The sequence below is a fragment of the Pseudochaenichthys georgianus genome, chromosome 22, assembly GCF_902827115.2.
Source record: "Pseudochaenichthys georgianus chromosome 22, fPseGeo1.2, whole genome shotgun sequence".
NCBI classification, from domain to species: Eukaryota; Metazoa; Chordata; class Actinopteri; order Perciformes; family Channichthyidae; genus Pseudochaenichthys; species Pseudochaenichthys georgianus.
The window spans coordinates 4,082,166-4,095,991 of NC_047524.1; the positions used below are offsets into that span (position 1 = coordinate 4,082,166).

Sequence of the window (13,826 nt, forward strand, 5' to 3'; positions counted from 1 at the left end):
ATAACTGAGATTAGTTTTCCCTTCACAACCGCTCTCACTTGGAGGACGACTCTGAGCTCAGAGACTGCAAGAGGAAAATAAGTGCAAATCGAGATGCGTAAAAACATTCAGTCTAACAAACAAAACCCCTCTAAACAATTCCCCCATGTTGAGGACCGGACAGCTGCAGAAGAAGCGTCGGTTCCCATCCCACGCGTTCCAACTGGGCTACACAACAGCTGGGCCCAGAGCACCAGCTAAATGCTTTTGTGTAGAGACACAGGAAAAGAAATGTCACTGGTGATTCTTGTCCTGAATTCCTGCTCGAGATCTAGGTTATAGAATCAGATGTGGAAAAGGGAGAAGTGTGAAGAGAGTACGACAAGGAGGGAGGGAAAAGGAGACAGGAGGACAGTATCCCATGCAGGAGAAGAGACCGAGAGGAGGAAGCCGTTTGGCCGGAGTTCAACAACGCTCTCGTTCGTCACACAATTTGTAGGTCAAATTAGCATGGGAGGACATGGGAGGGAGGAGGGAGAGAGAGATGTGCAGGCCCAACAGATAGGCTGCTCCTCATTACTCAGGCCTCCCTACACACGGGAAAGAAGGACAGAGGGAATAAGAGTATGACAGGAGGACAGGAAAGTGGGGGGGAAAGCAAGCCGTAAGACCTCTGGCAGTGCATTACGTTTCTCAGTGCACACTCTGGGGCAAACAAACAAATAAAGCCATATCTGGAGAGAGTTTGGAGATTGGGCGCACCTCCCATAATCCTTGTTAAAGGGACCGAAGCACAACTCCGTAGAGTCGAGCTGAATGTCCAGGGTACATGCAGGGATCCTGAAGTCACATGTAAAACCCTTTAAGACCTTTTTCAAGACCCTTTCCGTACATTTTAAGACCTCATCGCCACTTTGAGTTCTAACCGGTTACCTTGGCGACACACTTCACCTCACATTGATTATATACAGTATTGATTGTCCTTCCTCCTTATCTTCCAACCATTTGGACGCAGACTTGCATTTCCCCATAACGATGTTGCTTAGCAACCGGCGTAAACGGGCCTTCGCGCGCCATCAAGCAGTGAGCGTGCGATGTCCTGTTCAGACGACGTCAAACCCAACGGGATGCCATCAATAAACTACAGAATCTCACTACACACCTACGCAGTGACTACATTCAGGCAGACTGTAGAACACAACCTCTCTGGACCATTTATATACGTATTGAAAACAAGCTACACAATGCAATACCTTGGAAAATGCCGTTTAATACTTTTTAATAGCCTTCATTTTCGCTAAATTGATTTATCAACTTTTAATACTTTTTAAGACCCCGCGGACCCCCTGTGTCACACTCTTTATGGCAGGCTGGAAATGACTTCTCCAGCCTTCAGACTGATGGGAGCCTCGTGTGATATCCATAGGGTGCAGTGGTACCCTATCGGTACCTTCACTGGAGCATTATTACTAAAGTTGGACAAACTACTTTTCTTGCTAAAAATAAATCTAGAGGCGGCCATGGTGCACACCGGAGGCATCGGGCCCAGTGAAGGCTGGCCAGCGCGAGGGATAGGACCCAACAAGGGAATCTCTTACACACACAGACCCTCCGTTTGAAAATAAATAATACACAATAGAAAAATGTTTAGAAAATCCTTGAAAACAATCAAGCATACACTTCAGATGCTTGATCTGCAGCCAAAGCTGATCCTGAGCCCACTGGCTAACTGCCTATTCATTTCTTCTTCACCTTTTGTGAAATTCTGCCAACTAAGAGACATAACTATAACTACGTCCGGACAGGTAATCTATCAATTCCCTTCTTACAGTCATCGATTAGTTTAGACATAAGTCATAGGCAACACCCAGAGTGCCAGACGCCCAGAGTCACCTCCACCTCTTGTGATCTACGTCTATAGCCACTTTCACTCCCGTTACAACTCTTCTTCTCCTCTGGTTTCACTGATGGAAAGCGGTGAGGGCAAACATAACACACAGGTGCTTTTCCTGTATCAATAAAGTGAAGATATCCCATTTCTTCGTCGACAGCATGTGGTTCATTTTGTGTCCTGTGTGTGGTTAAAACCAGGCTGAACTGGACGGGACTGTGAGTGAACATCAAATCAAATCTTATTTATATAGCACATTTATAAACGATTTTTGGTCGAGCAAAAGTGCTGTGTGAACATGTGTGAAGATGATTTTTCTCAAACACTGCAAAGCTATTCTCTCTTCCGTCTGCAGCGACACTGACACACAGACCGAGAAACACTGTGTGCATAATGAAATCACAGAGAGAGAGAGAGAGAGCGAGAGAGAGAGAGAGAGAGAGAGAGAGAGAGAGAGAGAGAGAGAGCGAGAGAGAGAGAGAAGAGGAAGAGAGGGGAAAACCCCGGCAAGCGGACTATTTTGGGCAATAAGAAACAGCATTGTGCTCTTGAGCCGAATCCTCAGCAGTGACGTCTGTGTGTTGATATTTAACTGTGAGAAATGACTTGGTGAAGCAGCTGTGAGTTTGTCAGGCGAGATCTGGGGGCTACAGTGGACCCCCAGCCCATCTCCCCTGCTGTCCCCCTCCCCTCCGCCTGCTACCCGAGGAATTCACATTTGCTCTTAGTGTTGAATCGGTTTCGCTTGCCATTCCCCGTCTCAATCCTCTGCTTCGCCGTTACTTCCCTCTCCCGTGTTTCGAACAGTCAAAAGCTATAAAAAAGCTGAGGGTTTTGAGTTAAATAGTGGAAAAAGCTATTTATTAGCTCAACATGTAGCGCCAAAACAAAAAGGCAGGAGTTTGGACAAACAGCTGGCTCCCATTACGGAATACGTTTCTCTTCCTTTTACCTGTCAGAGCCCAACTCGCTCTTTTTCTCAACCTTCTTCTAGAAAATGTTGTAACAGCAACTTAAAAAAAACTGAGCTTCTGTGTGACCATTTTTTTTGTCTTGTGGGGGACAAGATTGCAACCACGTCTGCACCCCAACATGAAGTTAGATACCACAGTTCTGTCTCGTCTGTCTGCTGTAACCGTGGACGAGGACAGGGACCCCCACGAGTGTCTGGTTGAAACTATCAGTGATTCGTGTACTGCACAGAAATGGGGTGGGGGACTGGGCTTCCATTCTCTGAGGGGCGCAGGGTGTGGTAGGAAAGAGTTAAGCTCTACTTGCTACCACTGGCTCAGATAGTCTCATGGGGACCGCAGTAGACATATTCAGAGCGAGTCCCTTTTCCTGCTCTAAAGCAAGTCAAACATGTATTTTTAGAAAGTAGGAACCATGAGAAAATATGTAGTACTGGCAAAAAAACATCTCATTAATGTGTTTAAAATATATGCTGTTGGATTCCAGATATAACAAAACCTGAACACTAATTTAAAAGCGATTGCCTAAATGTAACGAATGAATGAAACGAGGCGATACAACAATGTGGGAAATGAACATGAAATCTCAACACGGCTGTAAAATGTTGGTTGTGGATGAAAGATGTGACTTCTTAGACAGGCTCTTCACTGTCCTCTCAAGCCATGTGTCTGGTAAAACTGTTATGAGTGGCTCTTGAGTTATAGTGTCCACCTGCCTCTGTGCTCCATTAATAAGGCTTACTGTCGTACAACACAAACAGAGGTTTCACTGTTAATTTACTTCCACCAGAGAGATGCCTTATTCAAATATATTCAGCCGTGATGTGATCAGTTAACGGCTGACGTCGTCATCCAAGCGTCTTTGTTAAAGAGGCAATTCTTTGGATTCTGGTGCAGGAAAAGAGGTCAGATTTAAATCTCTGAACTCCACTTGTGTCCTTCGCCCACGCCGGGTCATAAGAGGAATGTCTTGTGGCAACCAAGCCTCTGTGACTGGACACAATTCTGCTGAGGACAGCGGCGTCCAAAGCCAGAGAGGACGAAAGAGGAGAAAGTCTGTGGCTCTGCGCAGTGAGTAGGCCGTCCTCCTCACAGCCTGGTCTTTCTCAAACATACAAAGGCAGCTCTGACAACCGGAGAGAGAGGCAGAGGCAGAGAAGTGACTGTAATGCTAAGGGTGCAGCTATTCTGCTGGACAATGAAAACTTGATTTACATACAAATTAATAACAAGACAATTTATATAAAAAAGGGTAGGTTTTGTACAGATTTGCTGTAATTAAATTAGCTGTCATTTCCACTTGATCTTGAGCACTTCTCAGGTTCCAGCAACAGCCTCCAATCAAAGCAACACAAAGATATCTAATGGCCCAATCAAAACCGGGGCATGAAAAGCGAGCGTGCCATGTCTGAGGCAAAGAGACTTCTGGGTAACAGATGGAGCCGATATCATATCCCCCCGAGTGGCCATCTGTGTAAAAACATACACAACACAACCCACACACCCACCGTGTTGTGGTTTGTCTTCCTCTCGGTACAGGTTGCCCAGTGTCAACTTGTGGGCAAAAGCCTGCACTGGCACACACTCCGTCTCTACCCACAAGAGGGCAATTAACGCGGCACAAAAACAAGACCAATCCTTAGGTAGTGCTTCACAAATGTAAAATCTGATCAAATGACTACTTACATAAAAACAGTGGCCACTTTATTAGGTTCACCTGTAGTCCAATGCAACAGTCTGAAGAGCACATACTGTATCTTACCCGTCCTAAAGTACCTTCATTGGTCGCCTGTTTTTATAAGAAGAGTTAAAGATCCTTTTATTAGAGTTGAAATCACACCATGGACTGGCGCCTGGATACTTGTCAGACATGCTCTCAATGTAAGCTCCGCATACATCACAAGGACCTCTGACACTGGACTTCCAATCACTCCCAGGGTCAAGAGCGAGGTAGCATGCCTCTGATATAGCATGCTTGAAGAACAACACAATGTTGTGTTTTCATTCGTTTCTTAGTCTTTGTTTTGCTAAATTATCATTGGTTTGTTGTATTTTCACTGTATTGTTAAGCACATTTGATCGTAGCCTTGCACAAAAGACCCTATAATCAAATAAAGTTGAAGTTAAAAATGTTTTTGAAATGATAGGAATCACAAGTCATCTTAATGGTAGAACCGTTATTTTTGGATTGCTCTAGATCAGTGTTTCTCAAACTTGTTCATACCAAGGACCACCTAACTCCACAAATATCCCAAAACACATCGTTTTTCTAGAACAGATTATAAATCGCCTGGAAATGGTACAAACAAGTGACAACATGTGTGACGAAGGTGTTGCCCTGGGCTTTATCATGCAATATAAAGTGAAACTTAAGCTCGTTCCATTGCGGAGATATTCCCGCGAGAGTGCGGAAAACTTAAATCTATTTATTTATTTCAAATGTGAAATGTTACCAATATACTCACGGACCACTAGGGGGCGCTCACGGACCACACTTTGAGAAGCACTGCCCTATAATAAACAGGTGTACCCAATGAAGTGGCCAAGTAGTGTACAGTAGTATATACTTATTAAGGACAGAAACCCTTGACCTACATTCATTATACAAATACTACAGTGCAAGATTCAAGACAACATAAGAAAATTCCATTTAAACAAAACGTTCGGTAATGGAGCATCGTTTGAATAAGCACCGTTTATTGCCATATTTCGACACCAGTCACAACATCAGAGAAAAGTTGGGTTTGAGACTTCTGGATGTAAACTCTGATGTTGTAAGATAACGGTTAAACAGTCATTATTCAGGGAATGCCGCATATCAAGTACATGGGAATGTTATGAGAATACTGTTGGTTTAAGTCAGTTAAGGGTCAGGTCATTACCTCCTCCTGAGACGCATAGCGAGGCTCTGCAGGGTCCACCGACCAGTAGCAGTAGTCAAAACAAAACTCCAGAAGCTTCTCCCTGGAATCTAGAGCACCATCCGAGCGTCCGTCCAGCTTCAGCGAGGAAAACAGAAGAGAACATCGGGATTATTATTAACACTCTCTAATACCGGTCAAAATCCTAGCATAACAAGGCAAGATGTAAAGAACAATTACTTACTTTATTAAGTCAGAACAATAAATAACTTTGTCTGACAGAGCTGTATACATTGCTCACTGAAAATCTTAAGACAACAGATTCAATGACAGAAGAATTTGGGCCTAAGAAATGAGAGTACTGTTAGAATAACCGCAATAGATGGATTTATTACAGGTCTGATCTGGTGTGGAATTACAAGCAAGGTGTTTCCATTCATTAGCAATGCATTCGCTCCTCTCGCAGTTCTTTAGTCGCCTCGCTGCATTAGCAGTAAACACCGTTCTGCTAGCTGTGAGGAAAGACAGCACGGCAGCTTTTGGACTTGTCCCAGCACAACAGTTGTAGTGGATAATCAGTGCAGCATCTAAACACCGCTCCTAAATCCCTGCAGTCAACCTGAAGGACAGTAATGTTCCTGCTAAGAACAGGCTGTTATTTTCTGTTCTGCAGTACCTCTTTTTTTTATTTTTTAATACAAGGTTTTAAATCTATTCAGGTGTCTCCACTAATACTTTGCCCATCTGTTTAGAGGAATGTATTTTGAGAATAAAACAAGTTTGTGAGCACTAAGGCATGAGTTTGATTGTGGGGAAAGATCTGACTTTAAACTAAATGAATTTGAGCTGCCCCCCAAGTGAAGGAGTTCAAGTATCTCGGGGTCTTGTTCTCGAGTGAGGGAACAATGGAGCGTGAGATGGGCCGGAGAATCGGAGCAGCGGGAGCGGTACTGCAGTCGCTTTACCGCACCGTCGTGACGAAAAGGGAGCTGAGCCAGAAGGCAAAGCTCTCTGTCTACCGGGCCATTTTCGTTCCTACCCTCACCTATGGTCATGAAGGATGGGTCATGACCGAAAGAACGAGATCGCGGATACAAGCGGCCGAGATGGGTTTTCTCCGCAGGGTGGCTGGTGTCTCCCTTAGGGATAAGGTGAGAAGTTCAGTCATCAGGGAGGGACTCGGAGTTGAGCCGCTCCTCCTTCGCGTCGAAAGGAGCCAGATGAGGTGGTTCGGGCACCTAGTTAGGATGCCACCTGGGCGCCTCCCTAGGGAGGTGTTCCAGGCACGTCCAGCTGGGAAGAGACCAAGGGGTAGACCTAGGACCAGGTGGAGGGATTATATCTCTTCGCTGGCCTGGGAGCGCCTTGGGATCCCCCAGTCAGAGCTGGTTGATGTCGCCAGGGAAAAGGAAGTTTGGGGCTCTCTGCTGGAACTGCCACGGATAAGCGGGAGAAGATGGATGGATGGAATTTGAGCTGCATTAGATGTTGATCTATCTAAGTGAAAGTCAGAGCATAAAGTGGCTTATCTATAGAATAGACTTCTTTCTTTATACATTTGAATGTCGGCAAGATCTTAATATAATAGGAGTATTATAAAGCAATATATCGCCTGGGTGAAATACCAGTTATCATAATATTAATACATATCGTTCCAGCATTAGATATACAATGTCTGGTATCTTTTGGGATATTTTACCCAGTTAAACAGCTTTCATTCAAATAAAAGTAACGCTGATTCTGAAGTCTTTTTCACATGAACATCCCTTAATTCTATAAAGCTTTTCTTGTTGTATGCGTCACTATCACATTATCAAAATAAAAGTATAGAGTCACATTGCTCTCGTTTAAAAGTGCAAATAATTGTTTCTCTCCGACACATTTACTATTCACTTCTGGCAGACGAGTTGTTGTGTTCCCATCAGACTCCAGTATAATTGCACTGGGATCTTTTCGGGGTGACATCAGTGTATCATGTTAACATTTGGCGAGTTCAATCGCAAAATCAGTACCAGCGTCTCTTTTACGAGTTAAATGCAGACCCGGCGCCGTGTAAACACGTTTGGTTTTCTAAACGATAGTAACTACAAAAAGAAAGTTACCAGTGTGTGTGCCGCCACGCACACAATGTTTCAGAAGTGGTTTCTATGTTGCCCTTTACTGTGTATTTATTTGCGATAGGTGTGCGACTGCGACTTTACGGAATGAGGGTCCTTTAGTCAGTGTTGTAGTTCAAACCAAGCAGTCAATTATCCACATCATAATCCACATGATGAACCCACTCAGCCATTTATGTAAATAGCCTTTTCTTCCTGTCACTGCAGCATGAGGCAACACTAAGCTCTGAGTATCAATTCTGTTGACAATTGGACTCTCCGAGAGCACGATTGTTTAACCCCCCCCAGCGCTTTTAGGAGATTTAACAAAGGCCTTGAGGTGAGAGGGATTAGCCCAAAGCAACACAGCCCACCAGAGCTCCAACCACTGATGAAGTCTCTAGTTTTACACCCAAATGCAGTTAGGGGGGGAAACAGACGAGCTGCAACACATTACCTTTCATCTTGTCTGGTTCTGTGCTTTGTAATTTAGATGAATAGATCGGTATAGCTTTTATTACTTGCAGTTTGTAAAGTAAGGTTATCGTCCTGTAAAATCCACCCTTTTTCTTTGCCGTTTCAGATCTTCCAAAACTGTCCCACTAAATAATGATTCCCTTGAACCTTTTCCATGGCACAGGGCGGCCATATGTGGGCCGTCTCCGTCACATCATTTGTAACAGATTCTCTCCTCCCCCACCCAGCTTCTCTCTTTAGCTCAAACCGCGATCAACTAAAGTCTCCATGTAGAGTACGTGTGACTAGCAATCAACTGGAAGCTGATTTTAATGTATCCTTTTTTAATGTGTGCATCACTTGGTCACATGGGAGATAGTAACACATTGTGATGAATGATCCTCAACAAGGCTTTTGCAGTTGTATTATCTCAACGCGGGCAAAGCAGCTCAACCACCCAGACGAGTCTCCTCAGACATCTGACGCAGCAGGTTCCAAGCGTAGTGAAAGTGTCAGCTTACAGCAGGGGTGGGGAACCTTTTTCCTCTCAAGGGCCATTTCGATTGTTACAACATCCTCCGAGGGCCGTACACATTATTGAACTCAACCTCTGCTAAAAAAAACTAAAGTCACAGCGCATTCATTTCGCCTTTCTTTCCTGCTGTGCAAAAATCAACCTCTTAATCCAGATATCTTTCCGTTTTATTGTATGTTATGCTTTGGAGAGTGTGTAAAAGGCATAAGGACCAAAATGCAGACAGACACTGTGTGTGTGTGTGTGTGTGTGTGTGTGTGTGTGTGTGTGTGTGTGTGTGTGTGTGTGTGTGTGTGTGTGTGTGTGTGTGTGTGTGTGTGTGTGTGTGTGTGTGTGTGTGTGTGTGTGTGTGTGTGTGTGTGTGTGTGTGTGTGTGTGTGTGTGTGTGTTCTAGCATTACTATACTTGTGGGGACCTACATCTGTCACGTGTGGGGACTCGCCTCCCTTATGGGGACAAATTGGAGATCCCCAGTGTTATGGGAATCATTAATTTTAGGGTGAAGACTTGGTTAGGTTTAGGATTAGGGTTAAGGGTTAGGTTAAGGGTTAGGCATGTGTTGGTTATGGTTCAGGTTAGGATAAGTCTCCAGGACATGCATGTAAGTCAATGTAATGTCCCCTGAAGTGATGCATACATGGTGTGTGTGTGTGTGTGTGTGTGTGTGTGTGTGTGTGTGTGTGTGTGTGTGTGTGTGTGTGTGTGTGTGTGTGTGTGTGTGTGTGTGTGTGTGTGTGTGTGTGTGTGTGTGTGTGTGTGTGTGTGTGTGTGTGTGTGTGTGTGTGTGTGTGTGTGTGTGTGTGTGTGTGTGTGTGTATAATAAACACTAGTGACATTGAGCCGGAACAGGCTGGCCTGAGGCTGTAAACATCCTGTTGTGGTAGATAAAGATAAACGCCCTCTACACAGTAGACTAAATACTGGACATACATGTAAAGCACGTTGGATATAATCACAGCAAAACACTCACCTTCCCATTTTTGATCCTAACGAGCTTGTCCTCGACTTCAACCGCTAACCTTCCTCCATCCGCGCTCTCCCTGTGAGAGAGGAAAACATTGCTCTAGTCAACTTTGTAAACATTCATATTCGGATGCGTTGAGAAGTGCGACGGCTTTTTATGAGAAGTGAGAGTGATCGGATTGAGGAGAAAACATAAAAGCATATCAGTAGTGATCAGTAACTACATAACTATATGATCAATAATGCTCCACTATTATTCAGAATATGACAAGATTACCAAAATTCCGTTTGGTGATTGAAATATTTTTGAAAATGCCAATATTGGGGAGCATCCTTTGGTCATGTTAACAGCGCGATCAGAACATGCTTTGCTTGCCGCAGTTTGCAACACACCGCCTCTGGACTGCAGTTGGAAAAGGTGGGAAGTGCAGTTGTAGCACACACTGCAAGGGGGTGCATGTTTACAGGATTATTAATGTAAACAGCTCACCAGGAATATTGTGAGCATAGCATTTCCCACTCGACAGATTTAACAAAGGTTTCACTCTGGATGAAACACCCTGCAGAGACAGATTCAAATTGGTTTAAAAAAACTATTTTTGCAGATGCCGACATAATGGAGAGGGTGTCCAGAGACATTTGGGCCACTTGACTTGAGGCTGTCACACGGTTAGCACAATGAACCTCTGTGTGTGTGTGTGTGTGTGTGTGTGTGTGTGTGTGTGTGTGTGTGTGTGTGTGTGTGTGTGTGTGTGTGTGTGTGTGTGTGTGTGTGTGTGTGTGTGTGTGTGTGTGTGTGTGTGTGTGTGTGTGTGTGTGTGTGTGTGTGTGTGTGTGTGTGTGTGTGATCCATGAAATCGTCACTGACCAGTTTCAGATTCAAATGAAAACAGACGCTCCACTCGGATGAGGAAGCTTGGGCTGTTTCCACAGATTCTACACTGGTACTGTGTGCGTGCGTGTGTGTGCGTGTGCGTGTGCGTGTGCGTGTGTGTGTGTGTGTGCGTGTGTGTGTGTGTGTGAAACAAGGTCAACTCAGCAGCTGGACCCAGCACATCTGATGCAACACACACGAAAGTCGAGGTAATCACAACATGCAGCTGAGAGTATTTCGATCTCCAGGAGCGATAAAGGCGGCGATTTCTGTCTGTAGTGCAAACGCCGAGTCTCTGTGGAGGGTTGGGGGCCGACGGGGGGTTTGTAATCGTCAGCTCCCCCTGAGCTTCACCATGCGGGACTCATTTTTCCAGCAGCGGTGGCCCAACCCAAAACCAGCAACCTTCAATCTCAGGCTCCAAGTAGCATGAAGGGGAGGAGGACGGTGGTAGAAAATAGTAAAAAAAACAAACAGTGTTGAAACAAACCCAGGACCAGCATTTTCACAATCTGGCACACATGCTTTTGCACATGAGAGTGGCGTCATGCCGTCTCAGGGGGGGGGGGGGGGGCATCGAGTCCTTAAACAATGAGCAACACACTTCTGCGCCCGGACTATGAGGAATGCAGCTGGCCAACCTGGTGCTAAAGTTATGTGTAAGTGAAACTGACAGATCCAGGAATAAGGAAACAGACATTTGCATGACAGTGAACATTACGTATAGGAATGGCTTTTGTTATGCAAAATAGCAGGAAGGCTGTTTGAAAGAATCATTGTCGGAGCCTCCGCAGCCTGGATAATGCTTTGTTATGGTACTGTAGTGGCATTTAGATTAAGAACCCCAGCCAAACATCCTGCAGGAGGTGAAGGGAAATCAATATACTACTGTAGGACTCTATGTATTATATCCTCACACTGCTGAAACACAAATATATGTTATCCAACATGTTGTAGCAATCTGTGTCTTCATGTAAAGGGAGGTCCAGTGGAGCAAAGTAGCTTTACAACCTCCATGTGTTGCTTTGCTACCGAAACAGCAGATTTTACAGCACTGTAAAAACAGGGGGGAACTTTTCTTCCATAAATGCCTCACACCTAACAAAGGTAATTTAAAAGCCAATGAGAAAACAAATGTGTTTTGTGTATTTAAAATGTATACATTTTTGCCTTAAAATGGCTTAAAGAGTTAATTATCCGACTAAACAACATCAGTTGACTAATTTGTTTTTTTCTGTTCCATATTATGTAATCAATCCCTTAAACGAGTGGACTATTCATTACTAACTTCTGTGCAGTCAACCAGTGCACTGCACATACAACCTTTCTAGCCATTCATAATAGAGAGGTTTTAATTTCATTTTAATGGGGATGTGAAAGTTCAGAAATAGACATGCAAGGCTGAATAATGAAGGAAATGTGTAATAAAGGACGCTCAAGACATCTAGTAAATCCATTTGATGGAAAGATGCAGCCAAGTAAAACATAGAGTCTTAGGTTGAACAATGTACTGAGTGTAAACTTGTTTGAGCTAGAACAAGATGAAACAGATATACCATCTATGAAGAAAGATCACATCTGAGCAGCAGGCACCAGTTAATGAGATCAACCGTCTGTTATTAACCAACATGTTTAAGTTCAGAAAAAATGATGGGATAATACAAAGAAAAAGCTCTGATTTTCTTGCAATCAATTGTCAAAATAAAAATAACTGTTAAAATAACTGATACTGATTGATCCTATGTGCAATCATACATAAAGCAAAGGTGTTTTAAAAGCATTACAGTTAATCACCACATAGTCTTAATGGCTGTGCGTAAAAATAATATGTAGTGAGACACTTTAAACCTTAACAAGCTGAAGGTTTTTTGGACATTACTCAGCACCACACACACATGCACACAACATGAGTCACTACTGACAGCCACAGTTGTCATTATTCACCATGTGCACCACTGTTTTTAGCTAGCTAACAAGCTAAAAACTAACAAGCTAGCTAAAAACTTGATAGCTGTTTACTTAAAAAGTGCTAATTACACATGAGAAGCTTAACGTTAGGTTATTGTTTTGATTAGCATTAAGGAGCAGCTTAAGTCACATGACTCTGGCTACAACAGTTCTACCATGAAGTAAAAATAAAGACATTTATAATAAAGTGTACTCTTAAAATGTACATTTAATAAGTACTTTAATTAGCCTGACAGCTGATATCTTACCTTGCGTTGAGAGGACGGACGCGGATGGCAACTTTAACATTAGCCATGATGCCTTCACGAACTCAACAGTTGGCTTACTCGGAGTAAAATAGCAGTTTCCATGAGAGTATTTGGGGTCTTCTGGCATATTAAACTCCGATAAAAGCTGAAAGAGCGGGAGGAAACTGTCCTGCTATCCGCTGTTCAAGTCATCTCCACCGGCTGCTGGTCGTGGGTTCAACCGAGTGACGAACCCCCGACTGGAGAAACTTCCTGCCGGACAGAGAGAGAGGGAGGAGGGGAGGCTGCTGGATACTCCCCTTACGACATATTCAAATATTTGTAGATTTTTTTTTGCATGTCTGTTATTATGTAAATCTATTATTTTAAGAGTAGGGAAGCATACTTTGTTGTCTTTTCTAGCAATTGTATATTTTGTAGATTTCTTACAATCTTTATTTTAATTTTATTGCATGTCTATTATTATTTCAATCTACTTTTTAAAGTGTTGTGGGAAATATTTAGGGAGCATACTTTGTTGTGTTTTCTGATTAAAATATATTTTGGAGATTATTTGTAATGATTTTTTGTCATGTCATCTCCTAGGCTTTTTAATCTCTAAACCCTAAGGTGTGGAAGTAGGCTAACGTTAATTAATTGACGAAAACAAAGTGATGAGAATAGATGTGAACAGATGTGTTGTAAAATGAGTAAGTAATAATAGCTTCGTCTAATTTAAAGCCAATTTAATTAAAACTGTCTCGATATGTTCGAAGCAGCATCTGCATTTCTTTATTTATGGACATTTTATTTATTTAAACAAAGTGGTCTCAAGAATGGAGTACCCTTTAATAATTAAGAAAGAAATTCAAGTGATGAAAATGTTTAAAACATAATAATGGAAGTGAAGATGTGTGTGTAAATTGAATAATATAGTTATTGTCAATGGATATGATACATCTACTATCCTTAATAAAACCCCACTGACATTTAGTGTTTACAGCA

General features: G+C 43.1%; 1 protein-coding gene across 1 annotated transcript in view; it reads right to left on the minus strand.

Annotated features, from left to right (window-relative positions):
- stard9 (StAR-related lipid transfer (START) domain containing 9) overlaps positions 1-13,069 on the minus strand; it is a 55,066-nt gene extending 41,997 nt beyond the window's left edge. Inside the window, 3 exon segments of the mRNA XM_034111018.2 lie at positions 5,724-5,840; positions 9,760-9,829; positions 12,843-13,069. Of these exon segments, the coding sequence (XP_033966909.2) occupies positions 5,724-5,840; positions 9,760-9,829; positions 12,843-12,889 (234 nt within the window). The 5' untranslated portion in view covers positions 12,890-13,069.
- Between the last annotated feature and the right edge of the window lie 757 nt (positions 13,070-13,826).